The sequence below is a fragment of the Agelaius tricolor genome, unplaced genomic scaffold, assembly GCF_023055355.1.
Source record: "Agelaius tricolor isolate 1412-34295 unplaced genomic scaffold, bAgeTri1.0.p SCAF_27, whole genome shotgun sequence".
Taxonomy (NCBI): Eukaryota; Metazoa; Chordata; class Aves; order Passeriformes; family Icteridae; genus Agelaius; species Agelaius tricolor.
The window spans coordinates 5,218,677-5,244,766 of NW_027269287.1; the positions used below are offsets into that span (position 1 = coordinate 5,218,677).

The 26,090-nt window shown below is 41.6% G+C and overlaps 1 protein-coding gene and 1 long non-coding RNA gene across 7 annotated transcripts in view; one reads left to right on the plus strand and one right to left on the minus strand.

The window, feature by feature from the left end:
• TMEM161B (transmembrane protein 161B) overlaps positions 1-1,356 on the minus strand; it is a 41,762-nt gene extending 40,406 nt beyond the window's left edge. For 2 of the 5 annotated variants that reach the window (XM_071448581.1, XM_071448578.1), the window contains exon 1: positions 1,134-1,353. Coding sequence is in view for 1 of the 5 variants with exons in the window: in XM_071448580.1 (XP_071304681.1) it covers positions 1,134-1,136 (3 nt within the window). In the remaining 4 variants the exon portion in view is untranslated. Of the gene's footprint in view, positions 1-872; positions 1,090-1,133 lie in introns of those variants that run through there. The other 3 variants (XM_071448582.1, XM_071448580.1, XM_071448579.1) reach the window with 3 other exon arrangements.
• Positions 1,357-1,482: 126 nt separating this feature from the next.
• LOC139600422 (uncharacterized) lies at positions 1,483-25,166 on the plus strand. 2 transcript variants are annotated; one of them, XR_011682518.1, is made up of 4 exons: positions 1,483-2,672; positions 3,265-3,326; positions 6,746-9,416; positions 24,202-25,166. It is a non-coding gene; the product is annotated as an uncharacterized lncRNA (long non-coding RNA). The 2 variants fall into 2 exon arrangements; XR_011682519.1 differs by lacking the exon at positions 24,202-25,166 and adding an exon at positions 16,933-16,988.
• Positions 25,167-26,090: the final 924 nt, after the last annotated feature.

Consider the following 26,090-nt stretch of genomic DNA (forward strand, 5'->3'; position numbering starts at 1 on the left):
GCTAAGACCTAAATACAAAATTCAGCATACCTCTATAGAGATATATCTTTATATAATTTAGTATTCATTAAATACTTAGCCTGCTCTATTGAAGCACCATATATCCAACAAGGCTACATCGTTAGTAGGAATTAGACCAAACTTCATTCTACTGTGTTACAAGGTCATTTATTGTGCACTACATTTAGCCCAATAAATTGTAGCTGTGCTGAAATACTTGCTGCAAAAAAGCAATTTGAGGTGGGACTCTTTTCATGAGATCCTCTCCAGCCCCAACTGTACTGTGATTCTACAACACTCATGTGCTGCCATAGTACACATGGCTGCTGTGACATGATCCAGGGCACAAAGAGTGAACTTGTGGCAATGAACAACAAAGCACCTGGCAAAGGTTTCTGGATATATTGAAGATCACATGCACTCTCTGTTTACAGAGGATTTAAGAAGACCCGACAAGACAGTTATACTCATAGAATCAAATGCCTGAAAAGAACTTAGGATCATCAAGACCAAATGTCAACCCAGCACTGCCACTGTAATCCCTGAACATCTAAAACACATCACCGAGCACCAGGTTCAAACGCTTCTAAAACACTTCCATGGATCATGACTCCACCACCTCGTTGGGCAACTTATTCCAATGCCTGACCACTCAAACAATGAATTTTCTTTTTACTAGTATGTGTAGAAATTTGTATTTCCAATCTCTTAGCTTGAGGCCATTTCCCTGCATCTCACTGCAGGCAGGGTAGAAGAGACCAGCCCCCACCCCACTACGACCTCTGTCAGGTAGTTACAGAGGGAAAAGAATCTTGTGTATTTATACAGACACATCCTAACCCCATTACAGAGCACTAAGTGCAATGGCTCACTCTACTTCCCAACGGAAAAGCAGCAGAGAGGGAAACAACCACTGGGCAGTGGAACCGTATCGGCATTAGACCGCGGAAGGCCGCAGACGCCTCGGTGTTCTGTTCACGAGCGCCAACTGCAACGCTCGATGGTGTCACTCCGCTGCCTCCCTGCCCCCGACGCACTCAAACCCCCGAGCTGTCCCAACAGTCAGGGACCGGGGCCTGCAACAGCTTAGCCCCAATTCAAGGGAGGCGAGCGGACCCAGCCGCCCCGCTCACCATGGTGCCCGCCTCGGCGCCGCCAGCCGCCGCTGCCGTCCAGCTCGGCCCCACTCCCGGCACATAAATCCGCCCGCTCGCCGCTCCCGGCCAGTGCACCCCGAGGTCACACCGGGATCCCGCCGCGAACAAGGCCCGCCAGAGCTGTCCGACCAACTGCCTGCGCGGGCGAGGCTCCGGAGCGCTGAGACGGCGCCGCGACAGACAGTCCCGGCCTCACCGCTCCACCCCCGCCGGCCAGAGAGAAGCGGAGAAGGTAGAGACGCCTGCCACGGCGCACGGCCCGCTGGCCCCTTGGCGACAGCCCTGTCAGGCGTCGCGGGGCCAGCCTGTTCCGGGCAGGGCACCGCCGCGACCCCAACCACGTGACGCGGGAGGTCGCCCCGAGCGCGGAATTTCTCCAACTCCCGACCCCCCGCGCGAGGCACGGCACCGCTGGAGCACCGGGAGAGGAGCGGGCAGAGCGGAGAGAGGTCTGACACGGGGGCAGCGTGAACGGAGCCCGGCGGAGGAGTGGGGGGGAAGCAGGGAGTGCGCATGCGCCGAGGTCACATCGCCCTCTCCCGTGTCGGCGCTGCGCATGCGCAATGTTGCGGCGTGAGGGCGGAAGGGTGGGTGGGCTTGTACGCGGTCGTGGCTACGGTTAGCGGTACCCAAGGGAGGCTCTCCGAGGAACGAGGCAGAGTCGCTTGGCCCGAGGGAAATAGGTGTTCTCCTTTGCTGCGCACTACCTGGATCTGTCCGAAAGGGATACACCTGGATAGTCCGTCCCAAAACAGCCATGGGGAACAGTCGCGTTGCTCAACAGTTTTGTCGAAAATCGTGCGGTTTTAAATGCGTCGCTGTGGTCCCTTATGCATGAGTTAGAAACAAATAGGAGCATTCTACTTAAATAGATAAATAGTATTTCTGTAGAAAATACTTAACGTCTGTTCCTATTTTGTCAAGCTTTATCTGCCTCCTGAGGAACCTAGGAGGGTAATTCATAGAATCACAGGATGGTTTGAGCTGGAAGGATCTGTATGGATAATCTCATTCCAAGCCTGTACCATGTCAGGGACACCTTTCATCAGAGCAGCTTGCTTAGAGTCCTGTCCAGCCTAGCCTTCCAGGGATGGAGTGTCCATCCAGTTTCCCTCACCACCCTCACAGTAAGGAACTTCTTAACATCTAATCTAAATCCCTCCACTTTCAGTTTAAAACTGCTTGTCCTGGTCCTGTCACTAACTGCCTGTGTAAAAATTCATTATTGCTCTTAAAACGCCATCTTTAGGTAAAAGGGCTCTAAGGTCTCCCAGGAGCTTTTTCTTCTCTAGACTGATGATTGCCAACTTTCTCAGCGTGTCTCTTTTGCACAGGTGCTCCAGTCCTGTGATGACCTTTGCAGATCTCATCTGGACTCACTCCAGGAGGTTCCTGCCTTTCTTGTGCTGAGGACCCCAGAGCTGCACACAAAACCCCAGGTGAAGGTCTCAGGAGGTCAGAACAGACCTCCTCATCCTTCAATCCTCCTCCTCCTTCCATCTGCTGACCAGGCTGGTTAGTATGCAGCTTGGAACATGGTTGTCTTTCTATGCTCCACATGCAACTGGTAGGCTCATGTCCAGCTTTTTGTCCACCAGAACCTTGAAAGAAGGATCTCTGCCGGGCTGCTCACAGTGAATCTAAATCTTGCTCCACACACAAATCCCTAGGAAAAGCTAATGTAGTGAAGTCTCAACAACTATCAGGAAGTTACAAACTCTCTAATTCTGACATTTTTAATTCTTCCTTTGAATTATGTTGCGGCTAAAAAAAACACCAAAAAACACTCAAAATCACATTTCTAAAACAGTAGAACAAATAGATTGCAAAGAAAATAGTCTCTGATACTAGAGATTATACTGCCAAAGGCAAGATGATTCTGACCTATTCAAACCATTTAATTTTAGTCAACAAGTAGGTCTTTGGCCTCCCAATTTATTAATGCTTATTTGGTCACATTAATGGCAAATGTTGCATGTCAAGAAAATAACAAATTCTAAAGGCATTTGTTCTACTCCATGTGTTTCTTGCATGCAGAATACTAAAGAAAATCAATAAGCTCTTTAAAAGGCAAAGTTACAACAAAAAGCTATCAATCTTATTGCAGAGATGGTAAGAGATGAGATGCATTTGGAGACCAACTGATTTGAGGCATGTTTACTTGTGAAGGTAAGAGTCTCGAAAGTGTTTTAAAGAAAATTCTTAATCTGGAACTCTTTGGCATAAGATATCATCACTGATACAAATTGGTGGCATTTTACAAAAAATAATCAAAATTGGAAGTGAGCAGAACTGTTTAATTAACTGAAACAAGAATTAGTCAGCTTGAACTCTAGCAATCACAATTTCAGAGCTCTAGTATTTTAATTCTAGTGTTGTTTGAATTTGTATTTCACACAAAGACAAGGCCAAAGTTGTTCTAATCACTATGGAAAAATGCATTTTTGGATGGATGTATATGAGCTGAGTGGACCTTTGCAGCAGTGAGGTAAAGAAAACTTCCCCATGCGATACTGCCAAACACCACTACTGGTACAAACATGACCTGACCTGTGAAGTTACTCTCTTGAGCCCTCTTATCTCAAAGAGTGAGTAAGTTTTAAGAAAAGCATTAAAGGAGATAGGTTTTTACTGCCTGTGCCACCTGAATACAAGGCAGTCTTAAGTTGGATGTATATGCCCCATTATTCAGAATATATGAAAGTACATATTTTTAATACATTGGTTCGCACAGCTAAGCTATGCACACAATATTAATGTATGCATGCACCTCTATATGCATAGAAAACTTAATGCTCTCTAAATGTGCTATTTCAAATGGAACACAACATAAAACAGACAAATCAAATATATCACTGCTAAAACTAGGCACTCCTCATTTTATCTACTGTGTGACATTTAAGTCATTACTGTTCTGTTCAATTAACTTGAAATATGCTTTCTGATAGCACTTTTTGTTCCCCTAAAAATCATATTACTGAGCAAGTGCCTTCTTGCTGAGCAATTCATCAGTGCTAAAAGGTGTGTTGTGATTTGATTTAACCACTATTAAAAGTGGATAAAACTACTTGTTAAAAGAATTTAAAAATACATGTCTCTGATGGTAATATTTCCTTTTAAAAAGCACAGAGAGGTTTTGATGCATTTTTCTCTGTATTGTATCTTGAGGCTTCATGGACATTGTTTTAATATACAGTAAAGTATCTGAAAAACAAAGTCATAACAGCATAATCAGAACATAACTATATCAGCAATGGGCTGGTACATACTGCAGTGTCCCAAGTGGCATTTGTGTGTAAAAAATCTTGTCCTGAGTCAACGGGCTACAAATCAGCAAAGCATTCGAGATGTGTAATGCAAAAAAAAGGGGAAGTTCTTTGGTATGTTGGTATTAGAGCCAGCAGTAGATGATGATGAGTGGACTGCAATCTGCAGTGCAGCTGGGGAAAAGATCTTGTGCTTGTGTGCAGGAGCTGGACCACTGAAGGTCCTGCAGGTCAGAACAAGAATTTTAAAATTAATATTCTGCTTCTCAGAGAAGCAGAGTAGTGGGCAGAGTAACTGTGGTAAGGTGGAGCCTTGGAAGCAAGCTAGCAATCTGTCAGGAACATTCTTTAAGGTGCTACAAGCCTTTACTCTGTCTCAGTTCCTTGGGCATTAGGAAGTATATCTCAAGCACTTGTAAGTATTACAAACATGTCAAACAAACAAACAAACAAAATACTGACTAGAAGAATATTCTCCTTCTACAAATCAGAACATAAAGGCAGCATTTGTAAGACTTAGGACTAGGAATTCTCCAGCCCCTCTTGATGCTCTGGTCACATCCCTCTCATTCTTCACAAGAATGATGATTTGTGCAGCTCTAAACCATAGCAGAGGCCCCAAATAGACTGACCATGAGTGGGTAGTGATCAGGTAATTACTTATGCTAGTCCCATGCTGTCAAAGGGGAGATGAGGGTCAGCATGCAAGTTCTGCGCCCCCTCCCAGTCCCTCTGACCTCAAGGTCAGTGATGAATTTTTTACTTTCCTATGCTTTCAGGGAAGGGAACAGGTGAGGCTTAGTCAGCTTTGTACAGAGGGCTGCATGCACAGAAAACCAAGCAGCCCCTCATTTTTATCTGTTGTTTCTGTCTACCTTTCAATGCATAAACAAATCATATGTGCAATCCTTTCTTCAGAAGAATCCCCAAAAGACTAGCATTGGAAAATCTGTAACACAGTTAGCCCTGAAGAAGTTAGCTGTTGTTATAGTGCAAAGCACTACTACTGTCTAATAAATGAGAGTTAATAAAATGAAGTGGTAAACCAACATGTGAGTTATGAAGATCATCCTTCTCTAATAGGTGTTATCTAGTGTCCCATAGATGCTCAATATGTGTTGTTTGTATCGAATAATAAAGTCTTGTGTTGTGTCAGTAGCATTAACTGGAAATGGTGCTCTGTGATCATAGAATAAAAGCTATAAGGAGTTTTGTTGCCTGTACTTAGTTCTCTCTCCTTTTTTTCCTCACTCTTCTCTGTGCTTCCTGTCAGAATGGTATTTATAGGAGCAATTCTTCATTTAGTTTTAAAAAAAGCTTAAAAACATCTTGATACAGATGAAGACATAGAGATGTTAGTGTAATAGGCCAAGTTAATCCCCATTGTAAATCCATTTTTTCAACGCAGGGTAAATCTGTGTCAAAAATGTCCAAAAAAAATTTAGTCAAGATGTAAAGCTCAAATTAAAAAGTGCAACAGAACAATGCATCTGTTGAGTGTTTCAAGTGTGTCTTTGTATGCTTTATTGTGATTCCAACATAGCTCTGTGGTAAAAATGTTAAGAACTCTTCTATTCTTCTGTAATTTGAAGAGTCACATTCTTCTGTAATATGAAGGCAGAGTTACCATTAGATCTCTGGTATGCAAAGGAGAGATCAATTAATTTTATAAACTGGCTTTGGACAAATGATGCTGAAACAATCAGTGTTTTGATGTTAACAGGAGTTACACAGTTTTGAATGCCAGGATTCTTAAATTTTGGGACATATTGAAAACAGCTGAATGTTTTCAATTGTGCCCTACTGTTTCTCTGAGATTAAAGGGAATAATAAATTAAAAATTGAAAGATATTTATCTTTAAAAAAATTACTCTGTCAAACTCTGCTATACTGCTCTAAAGTGATTCTCTAAAAGCCAAAATACTGTGGGGAACAGGAAGGCTAAAACATACTTAAAGTAAACATGTTTTTATATCCTTTAACATTTTGATCTATTTGCTAAGGAATTCTGGTAGTTTTAATCATTCTATATTTGCATGTGAGTGTGTGCATGATAATATCATAGTTATTTCACCTGGTTACTTTAGGCCTTGTTGTCCAGTTCCTACCTAAATGCCACGAAACATACTAGCTTCTTACAAGTCTGATGAAATTGTGAACCCTGGGTATTGTCAAGGAGTGTGTTAGTTTTGCATTACTTGATTTTTTGGTAAGGAGGGAAGAAGCAGGAGGCAGGAGATGCTCTGGTCATCAGAGCTGAGATTCTTCTACAAGCCATGATGAGGACTAATACAACAAATTGTTTCCCTGTAATTCATAAAGTGCATGCATGGATGCAGAGACCCACTCGCTGCCTTTGGGAAAAGGTGTTCACACTGGAGCGCATGGATCTGGAGCGCATGGATGCTGAAAAGCTGTATTCTAGTAGGAAACTCAGAGAGAAGATAGAGAAGGAGAACCCTTGCTTCCAAACTCATCCTTAAAAACTTACAACAAATCATCCTTAAGAAACTACACCCCATGAACTAAAATGACGCCATGTACTTAAAGAAGACTATTTTGCCCATGGGAGAGACTCACATTACAGCCAGTTGGAGAGGACTGCTACTCCTAAATATTAGAACCATGTTGGAGAAGTCCATGGAAAGGACCCTATGAGGAGACTCTTCTCCTTAGGTGAACTGAAGAAAGATTCTAGAAGTGACAAACTGACTAAACCCCCATGTTTTGTCTCCCTCCACTATCAGTGGGAAGGAAAGTAGGGCTGGGGAGGGGGGGGGAGGCATTCTAATGGTTTATTTTAGCTCTCATTATCCTTTTATTATTTTAATACATTTTTCTTTATACCTATTAGTTTTGAGTCGATTTTGTCCTTAAAGTGTTTTCTCCTAATCCTTATCTCACCCCATGAGCCTTTTGGTTTTTCTTTCCCCCTCCTCTGCTCAACTAGAGGAGGATGAGTGAATGTTTTTTTGTTGGTCCCTAGCTTCTAGCCAGTGTCAAACCCCAACAAGGGGAGACCCTTATTACTGCTACAAGCAGGGAGAGTGCTACAGTGTGAACTCTCCCTTATTAAAATTTATGTCTAAATGCAGACAAAGCATCAGCTGGCCTACATATCTTATTCAGACAGGGGCAAATCCAAGCACAAGAAACAGATACAAAGCAGATGAGGGCTCGTTAGCTCCACTGCTAATATGACATTTATACTCAATTGAGTTTGAGCCTCTTGTTCAGTAGCACCCTGGACAAGAAAGTTGACTGTTTCAAAGTGTTTCTGACAACTTATGCACTCTCTTTAATGCAATAATCTCAATAATAATCTTCACAATTGTTATACAGGTGGAACCTGGCCGTGCAGATATTCAGAAGTACAGAGAAAGACAGCATAAATAAATATATATATATATATATATACACATGTGTGTGTGTGTGTGTGTGTGCAGTTGTCTATAAATATACATACATTTGAAAGGTCTTTAGATATATGTATATATGTGTGTACACATATCTAATGTGTGTTTGTGTATGAATATGCGAGTCTATATTCTATGAATATCAGTACTTAAAAAAACTTGGTAAAATGGTATTGTGTCATTCTCAATTAACACTCTCAGAATAGTCCTCAATTGAGGACTTCATAGTTAGACTCCAGTGAACACTGGTGAATTTAATATTTTAAAACTCAGCAACAAGGAGACCAAAAAATACATTTATCAAAATATATTTATCTACCTATGGAGCAAATATTGGACTTCAGGCAGAGGGACAATATCATGCAAGTCCTTCCCTTCCCTTCCCTTCCCTTCCCTTCCCTTCCCTTCCCTTCCCTGAACCTTCCCTTCCCTTCCCTGAACCTTCCCTGAACCTTCCCTTCCCTTCCCTGAACCTTCCCTTCCCTGAACCTTCCCTTCCCTGAACCTTCCCTGAACCTTCCCTTCCCTGAACCTTCCCTTCCCTTTCCTGAACCTTCCCTTCCCTTCCCCGAACCTTCCCTTCCCTGAACCTTCCCTTCCCTGAACCTTCCCTGAACCTTCCCTGAACCTTCCCTTCCCTGAACCTTCCCTTCCCTGAACCTTCCCTTCCCTGAACCTTCCCTGAACCTTCCCTTCCCTGAACCTTCCCTTCCCTTTCCTGAACCTTCCCTTCCCTTCCCCGAACCTTCCCTTCCCTGAACCTTCCCTTCCCTGAACCTTCCCTGAACCTTCCCTTCCCTTCCCTGAACCTTCCCTTCCCTTCTCTTCCCTGAACCTTCCCTTCCCTGAACCTTCCCAGAACTTTCCCTTCCTGGAACTTTCTCTTCTCTGAACTTTCCTGGAACCTTCCCAGAACCTTCCCCGAACCTTCCCTTCCTGGAACTGTCCCTTTCCTTCCCTTTCCTTTGTCCTTTCATTTTTCCTTTCTTTTCTGAACCTTTCATTTCCTTTCTGAACCTTTCCTTTCCTTTCCAAACCTTTCCTTTCTGAACCCTTCCCCTTACCTTTCCTCTATCCTTTTTCTGTTTTTTCTGAGTGGATGCCTGAACAGGGGTTATTATTCTGAACCACTACAGTCATTAATTATCTGTGTTCTCTGATTTGTTAATAATAATTAGCACTTCAACGTGCTTTGTATTCAACAAAAAGCCGATGAAACAAAACACAGGCTTAATTAGTGTTGTGATTCTATTTTACATTTTAGGCCTTTTCCTTTTTTTCCTTTTTTTTTTTTCCTTTGGAAGGGAAAAGTTTTCTAATTTTCAGCAAGTTTTCAAACTAATTTAAACTGACTACGTTCAGACTACTACTAAAAGTTAGTCACTAACTTGCCAATACCAGCTTAATCAATTACATCTGGAGCAGCTAATGCGGAACTGAACAGTATGCATGTTAATGACTGTTGCTGACGGCATTTATTTCATTGACAAATTGCTTTACACTCTTATTTTCAGGTTTCTGATGGCCAAGTTGTGAATATTCAAATTGTAACTTTCCTTCTAAAAAAATCTAACCAGGTAGGAACATCATAATACTCATTTATGAAATCTAAATTACAATAAGCAGATTTTTTGGGGGGGTTTGACATTTTATTTTTGAGCCTACATCTTTAAACTACACAGTATTTTAAGTACAAAGATAAGAATTGTATTAAATATTTATTTTGTTGCAATATAAGCAACATTAACAAGTATCAAATCTCTTAAACTTTCCACAGTGACAATGTGAACATTTAAAACAGTAATCAGTTTTTTTTTCAGTAAATATTAGCCAGAACAAAGTTAATTTAGGGGAGGGTTCATCCAGGAGATTTCCAGGAGCACTTGTTTTAGTGTTCCTGAATGGCATACCTGCACATTACTTTGTAGGCAAATTGATCTTGTTTACAATAGTAATATTTTGTCTACATATTTGCTTTGTGCAAATACATTTCCACAAAGGGCCACAGAATGCAAGAATTATTAGATGTAATTTCCAATTTCCTTGTAACCACTAGACAGTGACTGCCTGAAGTGGCAAAGGGGAATACTTTTGCTGCATATGGACCAATTAAATTTTTTTTTTTTTTGCACATCAAGTACTATCTTTGTGGTCAAACAAGGTAAAAGCAAATACAACAAAAAAATAAAAGAAAGGCTCTGTGGAAAAGAACCACAGAGTAAAAGTGCAATATGACACTTACAAGATGGCTGCCTTTTCATTTTTTGTCCATGATTATAGAGCACTTTCTATAAGAAACTTAATGGAAAATGTCCATTAACAAATGTCCTAGAGGAACTGCAGCTACATCCCCCTAACACTCTTGCAAAGAGTAACAAAATATATTAAACATATTAAGCTTATATACACACACAGTGGAACATCACACAGGTTTGTCTGGAGGAACATCTGCACTTGAGTCATCACACTGATATCAACAAGTTTGGGTGCATGAGGAGGACAGAAAGACACAGATGAATATGAATAATATAAAAGAAATCCCTTCACAGATGAATAACATAGAAGAAATCCCTTAAATATAATAGGCAAAATTAGCATAGATTTATCCAACAGTGACACCATTTTAGCAGATGATTAATATTTATATATATGTACGACTAATACATATATAGTGTGTTAAAAAGATCTTTAGGGAGGGTTCTCAAATTTGCATAGAAAATACAACTTTGTATGAGTGTATTAACTCCTCTGCTCTTGGTTTAAAAGTTATGGAAACAATATGAAGGTAATGTTCAACATTGGATCATGAACTTGCTAAAAAAGACCACACAGTCTTACAAAACATTAGATCAAGTCCAGCAACAATTTTGTGGACAAAAGTAAGGTTTCTTAAAAACTGTAAATAGTTTGGTTTTTAGTCTATTCAGCAAAAATTGGTAGGTTACAAGGTTATTCAGTGGGCTGAGACTGCAGATGAAGAACAAAGCGAATGGTTCAGTTTCAATAGGAAATATAATAAAAACCCCTTTATCTAAAAGCCATCAGGGACAAGCACTAAATACAAGTTAACAAGCAGGAACTGATAAGATAACATTTATGTGAGGTCAGAAGTCAAATGCCAGTCAAAAGCTTTTAGCCTCTTGGGTTATAAACAAGAATAGATAAAACACAGATAGATACTTATTGGATTTTAAAGGAATCTGATAATTGTGAGAATATCAGATAATCGTGAATAACTCGATGATTTATATAATTGGGACTTACAGAATAGGAACTTCATCATTAATATAAAATGCAAAGCTTCTGGTCTGTAATTCTCCTGGGTTTTCGTCTTTTTCTTCTTTTAATTCACTTTTCTCTCTCTTGTTAATCCATACAATCCAAAGCAGACAGGCAATCAAAACAATAATAATTGTCTTAAAACAGGTGCATATTTTGTCAATAAGATAATTGATCTGTGCAATCCAAGGTTTGTCTGAGCATTCAATAGGCTAAATATTTACAGTCAGCATATATAAAAGAACAATAGTCACCCTCCCCATTGGGGTGTTAATACCAATGGAGTTCTGTTTTGTTGATTTTCTTTGAGTCCACTAAAATAAAAAGCAATCTCATTTCACATTAAAGGGATGTCTCTTTAAAGAGATGACAACAAGAAAAAAAATCAACCAGCATCTGATATTAAAAGAAATCTAGTTTTACATGCATAAATGTTTCATGTGGATTCACAAAAACTTTAATTACACTTCTAATATATCCAGGGAATAGTAACTTCTCCTCTATGTACTACTTCATGTAGTTTAAATCTTCAAATTCTGTTTATTGCCTGTATTTTTGTCCAAAAGTAATTCTGAAGGTATCGCTAAAAAAAACCCAAATAAAATGTAATATTCACCATCCAAGAAAGAAACAAGGATTGACGGAAGGCCTTTCTAGGCCTACTTACTGTTTCTTTAAACAGAGTTCACAATTCACTAGGCAAACACTGTGGATTTAAAATGCTTAAAAATATTTATCAGAAGAATTTTATCACCAGATTTAAATGATACCTGGAGCACATTCACCTTTATTGACAATCTCTGTTCCAAATGTCCATTTGTTCCACAAGAGATCCCAAAGCAAAACAACAAGGACTAACTGTTTTGATTCAGTCAATGTTTAGTAAAAAAACCCAAGCAACCCTAATCAGCATATTGATTGCATTGTCAACCAACAAATCTGAGCATTGCATGCCATTAAAAGCTCATTAAATTTTCTGTTCTACAATGGGAGCTTTAGCTTTTGAGCTGCATACTTTTTGCTCCAAATTATTGCTTAATCCATACTTTTTTCACTTCCTGACTGTCCCCCTTGTCCCCCCCCCCTCCACATCATAGGCAGAAATTTCAATACCTAGATACATTAAAGCAAGGTAAATAGAGCTCAGATTTTTATTTCTTTTCTGAATTCAAGCTGTTTGGGTGTCACGAGTGATCAAGAGTGAAACTACTTTGCTAGATTCTCACTCTGAGCAGTTTAACTTCAGTGAAGCATCTCTCTTCCAAGGACAGGAATGGTAGGTGATTTAGGTATGGGAATGCTTGAACAATTTGGTAGGGAGAGAAACACTTAAGACAGCAACATTTTGTCCTTTAAATTGGAAGTGATTGCTTAATGAGAGAGAAAAGCAAAAACTTGTCAAAAACGTCCAAACCCTTTCTATTGTAGTAATGTAAACTCTGAACAAAATAAAGAAACCCACCCTTTAGGTTACAGAGCACAAAATTTCTTGTCTGTCTCAAATATCAAGGTCTGCAGTTAGGACACTTTGTTAGGGCTCACAGGGGAGTAAAAAGTTTATCTGCCTCCGCCTTGCATACTAAGGAGCACATAATCATTATTAAAATGCAAGCAAATGTCAGCCACTAAATTAAAATGCATCTTTGGATTGCTAATTGTGCTTATTGCAAATTTGGGTCATTTTGCATGAGTGATGACTCTAATGTGGGGCTGAGATTGCCATGTAGCACAGTGAATTCCTGATTCCCTGCACTAATCCTGAACTCAGTGATTGTGTCAGGTGCAGTCCTGTATGCTCCAGGAGCTGGTTCATCTGTATCAATACAAATAAGGCAACTCCTACAATCAAAGCCTCGTGAGTCTAAAGCCTGATTGCTGAGAGCAGGCTTAAGTGCTACACAGGCTCACTTTCAAATCATGCTAACTGGCAAAACAGCTGTAATGTCCCCCTGGTTTCAAAGCCAGCCTTTTGCCAAAAAAGACCAAACAATGCAGGACAAGCATCGTTTTGGGTGCTTAGAAAATTCATACATATATATATATATATATGAACTTGAGTGAAAGTCTGCAGTGGCGATAATTAACGTAATATTTGAATACTTATGAGAAATATACTTATCCCCAGCCAGTGATTCCTGGCATAGCCTGCCTCTTTTCTCAAGGACGATCCTCTAGGTGTTGTGGTTTCTCCACCCCTGTTCCCCCCCCCCCCCCCCCACCCTGTGCAGTGTCCCTGCCGCCCATCCCAAAGAGGAGCTGTTTTTGTCATGTCTCTCACTCACTCACCTCTTCCTCCTGGCTCTCAAGAAAATCCTAAGGAAACCCCTTACTGAAATCTTCTCTCTGTCTGCTCCCTAGTTTTTAGGACTTGTTCTGTCTGCCTTTCCATTAAGTCGACGAAAGTGGAGAAAAATGCTGCCTTGAAAAATAATAAGGCAGTGAAGGGGTTATAAAAATCCAAAGGCCACTCCAGGGGATCTGTATCAACATATTTAATACGTGAGCATACCCTATAAATATAATGCACAGAGTACTATAATTGCAAAACAGGAGAAAAAATAGCCTTTCCAGCAAGAGCAAACCCCTTGGGCAGGGCAAAGAGGAGACCTACATCCCAAGTACCCTGCCCAGAAGCTAAAAACTCTGTCACAGCCAACATTGGTTCCAGAAAACCAGAGTTTCAGGCAGCAGGAGCTGCACCGCTTTCCTCACTCCAGGCAGAGAGTGGCCACTTGTAATCATCAATTTGAAGGATTATGTTTTTCAACATTCCACTTTATCCAGAGGCTGGTAACATGGCAGCCCGGGCCCTTAGACAAGGCTTCGAGATCACTTTTGGATGGGAAACTGAGCAAAACCAAACAACCTCTATAAAGTATGTGAAAGGAAACACCAGACTTTCCTTTCACACTTCCCCCCACATCTTACCCCTTCTGTTTACTCTGTTCACAGGTCTTAGGAGGCATGGGCAAGGCCAAAAGTGCGACAAGTAAATCCAACCTCAAAATCCTGTATTCCCACAGTGGCTACAACCAGACACCTGGTCCATGCCCACTAGCGCCTTACCGTCTCCCGTCCCCATAACAGAATTAACAGATATTTTCCTAAGAGCAAATCAGAATTTGGCAAATTGTGTGTGACAGTCGATTTGCTCACAATATCCACTCTTTCCTAGAGTTATAGATGGATAATGAGATGATTGGCTCTCACAATTAAGGGATGAATATTGTGTGAATATTAAGAAAATCTTTAGTGATGTATAGTTATGTTTATTGTACTTTAGATGTCCTCTGTTCTCCCCATAGTTCCCTTTCCCCCCCACTCCCGTATTGTTGCCATCAAACAGCCTGGGTTGTCTAGGACAGGTAGAAAGGTGTGCACATGTGCCCCTGGCATGGGGCAGTTGGGAATGGAAAAGCTTGTTGCTTACTTTCTTTTTATTTGATTGGAGATCAGGTGTTGCGGCATGGCAACACCTGATCTCCAATCAAATTGAAAGAAATCAGTCTCCACCGATAAATGGCAAAGAAGAGCTGGCTGACAGACTTTGGGAGAGGCCAGGGCTGGCTGATGCAACCCCCCAGGACTATAAAAGACTAAGCATCCATCTTAAAGATGAGCTAGCCACATGGTAGCCAGCCATAAGGGCAGCTTCCAGGCCTGCTTTTCCTTATGTGGTCATTTTGTTGTATTTTTGTTAAGGTTTAATCAACCCTTTAAATTTTCTAAGTGAGCAGTCGTTTCTCACAAAATGGGGGCTTGTCTGCGAGCATCTGGAAATGTCAGATTGAGGATCACCAGATATAAAAGGTGTTAGAGTGATGGCGAAAGTCACCATTCAGTAGAAATGGTGTTCATGTTACGGCGAGTAGTCACAGCACATGGGGAGGGGAAGGAAACCGCGTAGCTACTCCACTTGGAGGAGCGGGGTGCACAGCACTCAGTGCAGTGAGCTTCTGGTGCACGAGCAGCACAATAACTTCCAGAGCTTACCAGCCAAGACACGTGCCTGCCTGCAGTGACTTCGTGGTAGCTGGTGCCAGTGGGGCCGCTGCTTGGGGTGGGCAAGCAGGGTTTCTCAGGATGCCGTGGTGGTTCTCCTGACCCACGGGCATGGAGGAGGCCAGGGGCCAACTCTACATAGAGTCATATTTGTGGCCACACTTGGTAGGGCGGCTTTCATGAGATCAGGGCATTGGGCGGCTGGCAGTTCCCAGAAGTGGTGGAAAACCGTGGGAAGTGGGGAGGCTGCTGGTGGCAACCATTTTGCCAATTATTTTGTTCTTGCCAAGTGCACAGAGTTTCCAAGCCAGGGACCACGTGGGCCCAGGTGGCCAGTGGTGTGCTGGGGGAGGTGCCTGGCATGGGGACTTTCGGCGCTGCCAGCCAGTTTGGGGTTGGCCGCAGCAGTTGGGGGCATTGGAGCCTGGAGTCACGGGTGTGGGGCTGCTGGTGGCGAAGGATGCACTCGTGGACCAGGGAAGTTTGGAGGTGTGGGGCCACCAGTGGCAAGAGCTACGGGCACCAAGAGCCTTTGGGCTTGGCGCTGCTGGGGAGTTGGGGCGTTGGAGCCCAGAGCCACTGGTCCATCGGTGCAGGCTGCTGGCGGTGGGGGCTGTGCTCCTGTTGACTGAGAGATAGGGAGGCACAGAGCTGCAGGTGGCGGGGGGTCGCTACTGGGTGTGGCAGGGCATGCAGGGCACTTCATGACGAGGGTTGGGGATGGGCTCAGTTGTGCAAGGACCTTGTGGACACAGAGGTTACTAGCCCAGCAGCGGTGCCACGGGATGCATTCTGTGTGGAAACTGCTGAGAGTCGAAAACACCTGGTTGTGCAGGGGCTTCTCTGTGACCCATCAGTATTGGGCTTAGCTGACCTGGAGCAGGGATGCGTGAAGGTGTGAGAAACGACTGCTCACTTTGAAAATTTAAAAAGGTTTTTTAAACCTTGACAACAAAAGGACTACATAAGGAAAAAGCTGCAGCGCTGGGAACTGCCCCTTGTGCATACCACATGGCTAGCTCATCTTTAAGATGGATGCAAGAGTCTTTTATACCCCTGGGGACTGCATCAGCCAACCCTGGCCTCTCCCAAAGTCTGTCAGCCAGCTCTTCTTTGCTATTTATCGGTGGAGACTGCTTTCTTGTAACTTGATTGGAGATCGGGTGTTGCCATGCCGCATCCCCTAAGCAACAAGCTTTTGCATTCCCAACTGCCCCATGCAAGGGGCACATACACACTCTTCTCTCTACCTGTCCTAGACAACCCAGGCTGTCTGATGGCAACAATACAGAGTGGGGGGGAAAAGGGAACTTGGGGAAAACAGAGGACATCTAAACTACAATAATATAACTATACATCACTAAAGATTTTCTTAATATTCACACAATATTCATCCCTTAAGTGCGAGAGCCAATCATCTCATTATCCATCTATAAAAAGGAGCAGTACCAGCTCAACAGAGAGGGAGCAGCGACTCAAGGATGCCGCTCCTACCGCTCGGGCAGGGCTGGCCCGGGGGCACCAGGCTGCATGTTCACCAGCATGCAACTGTGCTGCTACAGGTGGATAACAATATTTGCAACTGATGGTCTTTGGTAATTTGGGGTTGGGGGAATGAGACAGGTACATGTAACCAAAATGACACATTAACTTTTGAAACATAAAAAAATAGAGTGACCCACATTTTCTGACTAATTCCCAGTGAGATGACAGAGCAGTAGCTCCATAATTTGCAGTTTTGAAGAATGTGGTATAAAGGCTTTAACCATGTCTAGTCAGATGATACAACAGTGCATGATCATGTCTTTTCAGCAAGGGAGTCTCCCACCAGCAGCAACCTTCTAAATCCATTTGAGGAGATAACAGGTAACTATTCACAACATAACCTGAGAGCTGTACGGCTAACAGCTTTCCAGGACTAGTAAACAGACAGCAAATGAAATAAATTCCTCTCTAAAAGCTACCTTATACTCATCTCCACAAGTCTCTTAGTAGGCTTGGTAGGCTCCTTGCAGCTTGACCCAGCCCCCAATCTCCCTTCTGACTAGTGCTGAAATAGACACTTAGTTTTCCCTGCTTTTTATACTATCAGCTTAGGATTTCTAACTTGTCCCACAGTAAAGGCCACGTATTACTTTTTCACTGGGGGGGAAAAATGGTGGCAGACATTCATGCCATTGTAAACTCATAAAAACTTATCAAGAGCCTGCTCATGATAGGTGACTGTCCTCAAAGAGGTTACCTGAAGGTATCTTGTTAACCAACCTATTTTAATAAGGCTCCACATTTGTACACTACTTACCTCTCAGAGCCACCTTATATAGGTGATGTTCATAGCAAAAGCTCAGTATGTTCTATTGTGTACTCACACTCCATGACTTATCACAGGCATTACGCTTTAAGAATTGGGATGTCCATTCAGTACAGGCTAAACAAACAAACCAGAGAAACTAAAAAATAGCAATATAGCTAAAAAACCCTCCACAAACCAAAACCAAAAAACCAAAACCACAAATAATGAATATATGAAGATGGCCTAATGTTGAATGTCTCAGTGACACATGCTAAACACCCTAGCTCTAGATAACAATAGCATATTCCATGGTAAGAGTCATTGTTTTGGTCCACACAGGTTATTGAACTGGAGTGAAACATAAACTTGAAGCTAAATTTAAGAAGACAGCTGCCACCCAACCTCTCAGCTAGCAAAAAAAAAAAAAAAAAAAAAAAATTTCAGCCCTGTACAAGAAAAAAGGAGAAAATACATGCCAGAACATAAAGCTGGTTTAGGTATATATTATAATCTTTAAGATTATAATATTTATAACTACAGCCACAATCCTTATGTATTCATGGAACTATCTCACTCTTCCAACTGATATTTTCTACTGTTTTGAATTTATCTTACTTGTACACCAAATTTTTATTTGAAATTCAAATAAAAACTGTAAAGTGATCACATAATAACTGTAAAATGATCATAGTTTTAAATGTGCCAATTCTGACCATTAAGTGATAGATACCCTGCTGATAAACAAAGAGCATCAATTCTTGCTATGAAGAAGCAATGTGTCAAATCAGAGCTATGAAATCAATTTCATTTTCCATGATATCCTCATTTTCTGCTTTTCCTTGTACAGACAAATAATGAGTATTTAAAGGAATATGGGATGGTGGAGCTGATTGTGGCATATTTACTCAATGAATATGTACTCGGGTATTGTAATGAACTTGTTTTAAAATATTCGTATTATATAAATGTTAGTTGAAGTTGACACTAAATATTGAATAAACGTATCAAAAGGGCAGTACGTCCTCTTCACTTCTGTATTGTGTAACATTTGGGCTGCTGTTTGCTCTGGTTGTATACATTTTCTTATGGAAAATTAATTTTTTAAACTTATATGGAAAGGATGATTGAGTATGACAGATGAAGAAAGAAGGAGGGAGTATAACAGAGGGAGTTTAGAGACTGAGCCACCCACAATAGATTATGATAAACTTCCCAGGGCTACTGTTCTATTTGTCTCAATTAATACTATTTAGTTAATAGGTCTCTTTCTCTGGACATTAGAATGGAAGACACAAGGAAGACTGAGGTTTAAACCTATTCCAATTTTTCAGCACAAGGGAAGAATCAGGAACATGCTGTTACTAAATGTCTTGGTTTGGAAAGACAAGAGTCTGCTAAGGGAGGCAGGAGCCTCCCCTGAAATGGAAAATATAGACCCCCTTCCTCCAAATCGTTATAAATTTTAAAAATTAAGGGGCTCTCAGGCAAAAATATGGGAGCAGGAATAACAGTTCTTTACTAGGGAAGAAAATAAAAAGATAAAATAATCTAAACAGATAAAATAAACTAAACACTGACAGAGTCAGAACTCAACCTGACGCCCTGTTGGTCAGGGTGTTGGTAGCAGTCCAATTGGAATTGTGGCTGCAGTCCTCCTGGAGTGTCAAGTGTGGTTCTGTTGGAGCAGGGATCCTGTAGAAAAGGATGCAGTCTTCCTCTGAAGGTCCAGTGGAAGAGGCAGCTGTTCCTCTGGGAAATCCAGTGGAGAAGCCATGCTGGTGTTCCAGAATCTCAAGATAATATCTGGTTAGGAATGCTTGGCTCTTCCCTCTGGACAGAGCATCTCAAAATGGGATGCTATCATTCTTATCAGTCATGCAGTGACATTCAGTAGCCTGTTATCTGCAGATGGCTCCCCAGAGGGAGGATTGGTTGTGAAAGAAATAAGGAAAACTGCCCACTTAACAGAAGACAACTGTCATACAAATGGCAAATAGAATACAATTTGCTTAGCAATCCAGGACACTAAAAACCCCAAAAACTTTCATAATTTTTTTCTTAAGGGCTACATGACAAAGAAGTGTTTCATAAGCATTTGTGCCAACATGACAAAGACTAAAAACAATAGGACTAAAAGGGTTGTGAGAAAGTACCTCAGATCTATATTTTCTTTATGTCCAAAGATGGTATTCTGTAGGAGACAGCCAAGGATTGGATGAACCTGGAATACCATGGGAGAACACCTCTGTTTAGTTAGGGTGAGAGGCTGGCACAATTCCCCGTAGTTCTTTGCTTGTTAATGCTAATGCATTGTTGTCAATTGACTGCTGTTCATCCCCCAGTTCCAGAAAGTTCTGTGCTCCCTGTTCCTCCATTGGCTTTCCCTGAGAGACCCCTCCCACTCTGCTCCCCCATTGGTGTATCCTCTTTCACTCCACCTTAACTCCACCCCTGACTCCCTTCCCCATTGGATAAGTTGCACCCTTTCCCCGCCTACCTCCCACAATTATATAACCTGGCCCCACCCCTGCTCCTGGCTCTTCACGTCTGATTCCTTTCAGCAGAGGTTGTGTTCCTGCTTGTTCCTGTTTCTCGCCTCACCCTCACCTCACCTGGACCCTTGGATTTTCCCTTAATAAACCCTGCTGGATCTGCTATGCAAGAAGTCCTCTCATAGGACCACCATTTTCTCTGGTGAGGCATTGATTACACCATCTGGGCTCGGGTATCTGGTGGGCTGGGAGAGTTGTCAAAGCAGCCTTAAGTGGAGACACTTTAGGTACTGCAGGCACCCAGACAGCACCTGCCTGGGGAAACTACTCTGGCCACCTGCAGTATTCTCCAATTCCCTCCCATTTTTTAGAATATGGCTTTTAAATACATTATTTGCCATACTTTGTATTATTTGCCATACTTTCTAGTACTATTTCATTTTTATCTCAGGGAAAAGAATTCTCTCACACTTAAGAGACCTTAGCCTAAAAACATTTACATTCCTAAAGACACTGTGTACAGGAGTGTGAAATAGAGGATGGGTTTACTGGCCTGAAATACAGCTTACGGGATGTGAGCAGACATTTGAAGAGGGAAGAAATAGTGCCATCTAATTTCCTCCTAATTTAGTATTGACATAATTCTGTCTGCTGCTAGAGGGTTATTGCAGCTGGAGTTCATATTCCTCATATTCTTTTACTAATCCTCAGAATTCATATGGGTGGATTGTATTGAGAATGTTGAAATGCAAGTGTGTGGATCATCAAGTTTCATTACTATAATATTTTTCATTGTCATTTGGGCTTTACAGACTTGTATAAAACTGTTGCTACTATTAACAAAACACCTCCAAATTAATGTGCCATTATGAATGCCTCCTTGTTCTGTAGACAGGCTGAATTCAAATAATTTTTGTAGAGAACTCAGTTATGGTAGCTTTTTTTCTTATTTTTCATTCTCCTTATTCTTATTTTTCATTTCTCCTTTTCATTCTCAAATAACCTTGAAACCAGACAACCAAACCAAAATACCGTGAAATATTTACAAAACCCTCCCTAAAGGAGGAAAAAAAGCCTAAGATGGTTGCAGTTAATAAATGAGTGTTTTGAAAGTCAAAAAGCTATTAAAGCATTGTCTTAACTCTTCTTTTTTTCCTACAAAGTCTGCAAAGTTTTACTATAGTGGAATTCTAAAAGAATTCTTCACTCCAAGAACAGTTTTGGTCAGAGACCTGCTATTAACCTATAGTCTTCCAACTGTCTTACACTAAGAGTGGATGTAGAAGCACATACTTATCAGGAAATAACACATGGAGCAAAAATTATTTGTCCTGGGCAACTTTTGCAAACAGCAATTTAATAATTTTTGAGTGTCAGATTTAAACTATTTCTCAGCTGATACACATGGTTGTAGTCTTTATGCTGTAACTGAGAAAACACACATTCTTTTTTAAGTATTTTCATGCCACAAAATTGCTGGATTCTTCTCCCCTAGCTGACAACATAATGATCCAATTCTCTGCTTGCTTAGCCTAGAGGAGATGGAAGATGTTGGGTGGGGAGGAGAGTTCTGGGAAGGGAAATCATGGGAAGTTCCAGGGAAGGAAGTGGTGGAAGTGGCAGAAGGAAGTGGTGGAAGGAAGGAAATAGCAGAAGGAAGTGGAGGGAGGGAGGAAGGAAGGAAGGTGCGTGCTTATAGCTGCAGATGTGTAGGTGATTTGAAGGAAAAAGGAAAATGGAATTTATTTCCTATCTAGCAGGAAGATTTGTAGATTGGGTAAAATACCAAGTGACAAACCAATTGTGTAATTGAGATAATAGGAATAAACGTTCTTTGAAGTTTGTGAATTTTTACAGATGCTGTGTAAATATGTTGTGTTTCATTCACTGTTACCCCTTCAAATTTTGTTTATATAAATTTCCAAAATACATACTCTGCTGCATGTTTTGAATTGATTGAAGCAGATTTTTTCATTTATATATTTCCTCTGTTTTCAGAGAACATGGAAAAAAACCATTTTCTCATGTAAACCACAAATTTACAAGCAAAAGGAGTCCTGCCATTGAAATGAAAATCTACAAGCAAAAACAAAGTTCAAATTAATTAATTAATTAATTTCTTTTTTTTTGAATAGTTGGCTTTTTTCAATGGCCATTTTAACTGACATGCAGCATATGAGTACTTGAGAATTAACAGCTAATTCTCATACTGACTCTTAGGCAATCCAAATTAGTACAGATTTATACCAGTCTAAGGGTATTTAAACTCCACTACCTATGTCTACAAATGTGCCCATGGAGGGTTGTTGCTCAGACTCTAAAATTAAGAAAACAAGGTGCATAGCTTCTTTATTTCCAATTATAAAATACTGAATTTATATAGCACAAGAACATACATAAATGTAACAGATACTTTTGCTGGCATTCATGCACTTGCATAAACTTATCATTTAGTAATACCTACATGTACACGTGCACAGATATGGGGGGACATAATGCAAAACATAGCAGGTAACTGTCTTCCTTAAAATGGTAACTCTAGGACCCCAACTTCTGTCTGTAAAGCATTACTGGAATTTCATTCATTTTTCCTTCCAAAGTACGTAGGGTGTAGCTAAGTGGCTTTTATTTACTTGAAGATATTTATGTCACCAGGAAGCAGTTTACTCAACTGGAGTGGGTAACAGAAAGGAAAACGTTCATGCAGAGAATATATGATTCACATTAATGAAGAAGAGACATTTTGTTTTGAGGTTTTTTTCCTTATTTCTGGTGAGGTTTTTGGACCCAGTTATAAACCAATAGAATCTTTTTTATTTATTTATATTTTGTTTTTGTGAGGAACCAATTCAGTTTTGTTATGCCCCAGCAATGGTTGTCAGAGGCCTTTGGGGGAAGATTTGCACATATGCCATGTCCAGGAAGCAGCTAGGAGAAGATGGAAGAAAGCTTTGTCTCTGGGGAGACTTTGCCTGGCCACAAGTTCATGTCTCATGGGACAGGCAGTCAGCAAGGGAACAGTGAAGACACTGTACCCTCCAGAGATACTTTGCAATCAATAGCAAGAGGTCTCTACCAATGGACCACAGTGGGACATTGGACTGGGCCAATGGTCTCCTGTCAGCAGGCAGATTTTGGGAGGAGCCAGGGGCATAAAAAGTAACTGCATCATAAGACCTGGGGGCTCTTTGGGGGCTGTTCTGTACTTTGCCTTTTTATTCTTTGGGGACTTTTTAAACTTGCTCTTGGAGGCCTGCCTTTTTTTGGCTCTCCTGCCCTTGCTGGCTCTTGCTCGCCTTCACGTCTGTCCTCCCTCCCTCTGTCCCTGACCAGCGTCCTGCCTGCTTTGTTTCTGCATCTCTGCCTGAGCCACCTGTGTCCAACCTTCCCTGCCTCTGAGCCTGCCCACTGCTGTGATCCTTGCTGTGAACCTGTCCAGGCTTCTAGACCTCCTGCCCGAGTACCCCCTCAACTTGTGTCTGGTTGCCTGTCACCTCAGGTGCTGTCCACAGGCAGGCAGAGTGCACAGCCCCGCCTCGTGGACATCGACAGCACCCCTCAATGCCCGGTAGTAATGCTGTCTCTTCCCTCTGTCTCCCCCTCCCTCTCTCCCATTTTTCTTTCTCTTGCTTGGTCTTCTCTAGCCCTCTTTCATAGGGTAACTCCCTTTTATCTTTTTGTTACCAGTAAACAGCTCTCAGATACAACATTTGCTTCATTTGGCTTAATTCCTTTCCTGATCATCCATTATTAAAATAACTCCTTGCTGTTCCCCACATTGGAATGGTACAGTTTTACTGGGTGTTCAGGGAAATCCTAGGAGAGAAAGTATCTACAGACGTCCCTTATGAAAATACTTGAGTTCAGGCTGATGGATACAAGTAAGTCTGGCCCCCCCAAATACGGCTTCACTTGCCCAGTTTGTTACGCTACTGGCTTGCTGCTCATTGGTACCTTCTTATGGCATCATGGAGTTAAATACAAAATAATTTCTTTCTTATTGGGTAAGTAATCCCTGTTGACCTAATTGGTGTCAAAACCTGTGCTGAGTTTCTTCAAAGTATCTCTGTTTGGCAACCACTGCCCTCACTTGCATGAATTATTGGTCTGTTGTCCTGTGGATTCATCAGTGACTAAAAAAATGCAATCTGAGTACAAAACCCTTTTATTCTGATTACAACAAGTGGCATGTGCTCTACATGGAGATAACTGTCAAAGGCAAAGAAAGGGTATTTTTTCAGTGCGAATTGCAATTGTAAATACTGTTGATTTTCCCAAGTTTCCTTTTTCACTCAGGTCCTTGGGAGAAGAGGAAGGAGAGATGATGCCTCATCAACTCATACCTTTCCCAGGAGGGCACATGAAGTCTAATAGTGTCAACACCCCAAAAGAGGCTTAAGCTGGGTTAACTCTGCTGCTCAAAGGCATAAGGAAGATATAGGAGCTGGAATATCTCAGTGATGCTCAAATTGACAAAAGTCAGGAAAATCAAGGACCAGAAAGAGAAAATTGATAATTTAGTAAGAATACATTGGATAGGGTCATGGACAGCAGGAGGCTGGAGTTAATTTTCAGAGTCTGTGCTTTGCTATGGTACTTCATAATGAGGAACATTGTGCAAGTTAAAAATAACTTTTAATTATGAAGAAGATTCAATTATGAAGAAAATTCATTGGCCATATGTTGTAGTGCGTTTCTTGGTCTAGCTGGTTCACTGCTTAATTTGTGGTTTTGTTCACTGTTTAATCTGTGGTTTTGTAATCCCCCTGTATTGTCTTCCCCCTGTCTTTGGAGTGGCATAGGCTCCTCATTTTGTATCTTGTGTTTCTAAAATTAGACCTACTCCCTCATTGTTATTCAGTTCAGTTAGGTGTCAATCTTTTTGTTTGTCACTCAGCCACTCCCTACCAAATTTTAGTCCTCAACCTTCCCAGTTGTCAATCCCTCCTATCCCTGCCCTTTTTCCCCAGAATCCTGCTTGCCCCACCTCCCACTGAGTGTCAATCCTCCCCCAAACCTGCCCTCTCTTCTGAAGAATTCCCTGCCTATTCTGTGTCTTTTAGAACCCTATTGGTTTACCCAAGTTATTCCCCTCCCTAGTGCTCCCTTATTGGTTCAAATATAAAATATCTCGCCTTCAACCCCTCCCCAAACATACCCCTATTGGTTGGCTGCTCTAAACCCCTCCTCCCGAGTGATGTTATAAAAGCTCTCATCTACCCCAAGTCTTGTCTTGGGCGGTGGTCATGAAATAAAGCTACTCCTGTTTCACGCCGAGACCTATGCTGCTGCCTTTTGTTCCTGTGCCAAACCATTGCTGGTAGCTGGGATTTGCACAGCTTTTGAGGGGGATCTGTCACACCCCTGTTGTTGTCATCGCCTGGCCGGGGCATAGTTCATGCCGCAACAGTGATTAAAAAAAAATCCCCCCTATCTAGTATATGCAGGGATGCAACCTCTTGTTCAGGATGTTCCTCAGCCACAAGATACTGATAAAATGTTACAATACACTTGCCAGTACTTACGCTATTTCCTAAGTATCTGCTATTGACCTTGGCTAGAGATAGGATAATAGGCCAGATGGATCTTGGATTTGACTCACTAAAATCTGTTGTCATGTTTTGAAGGCACAGAGGAAATTCAGTTATCACCACGGACATAATTGGTGTCTGCAAATCATTCTGTAAATACAATAGTATTGAGGCAGATAACAAAGGGAAGTGTTGTTTTACTGCTCAGGATATTAAAGGATATGCTAACAACACTCCAGCAGAAGAGTTTAGTTTGTTTTTCAGTCATTACTTGACTGAAATTAGTTATTGTGGTTATTCTAGCTACTGTAGGAAAAGAGCAAGTTAGGGAAGATTTAGGTTAATTTACCTCTGCTGTGAAAACAGGCTGAGCAGGTTGTGGTTATTCAGCTTGGAAAAGGCTTTGGGGAGAGCTTAGAACCCCTTCCAGTACCTAAAGTGGCTACAAGAGGGATAGAGAGGGTGTTTTGACGAGGGTGTAGAGTGATAGGACAAGGAGGAATGGCATCAAACTGATTTAGATCAGATATTGAGAATAAATTTAGTCTGAGGGTGATGAGGCACTGGAACAGTTTGCCCAGAAAAGCTGTCGCATCCATGGAAGTGTTCGAGGCCAGTCTGAACAGGAATTTGTGCAATCTGGTCTAGTGAAAG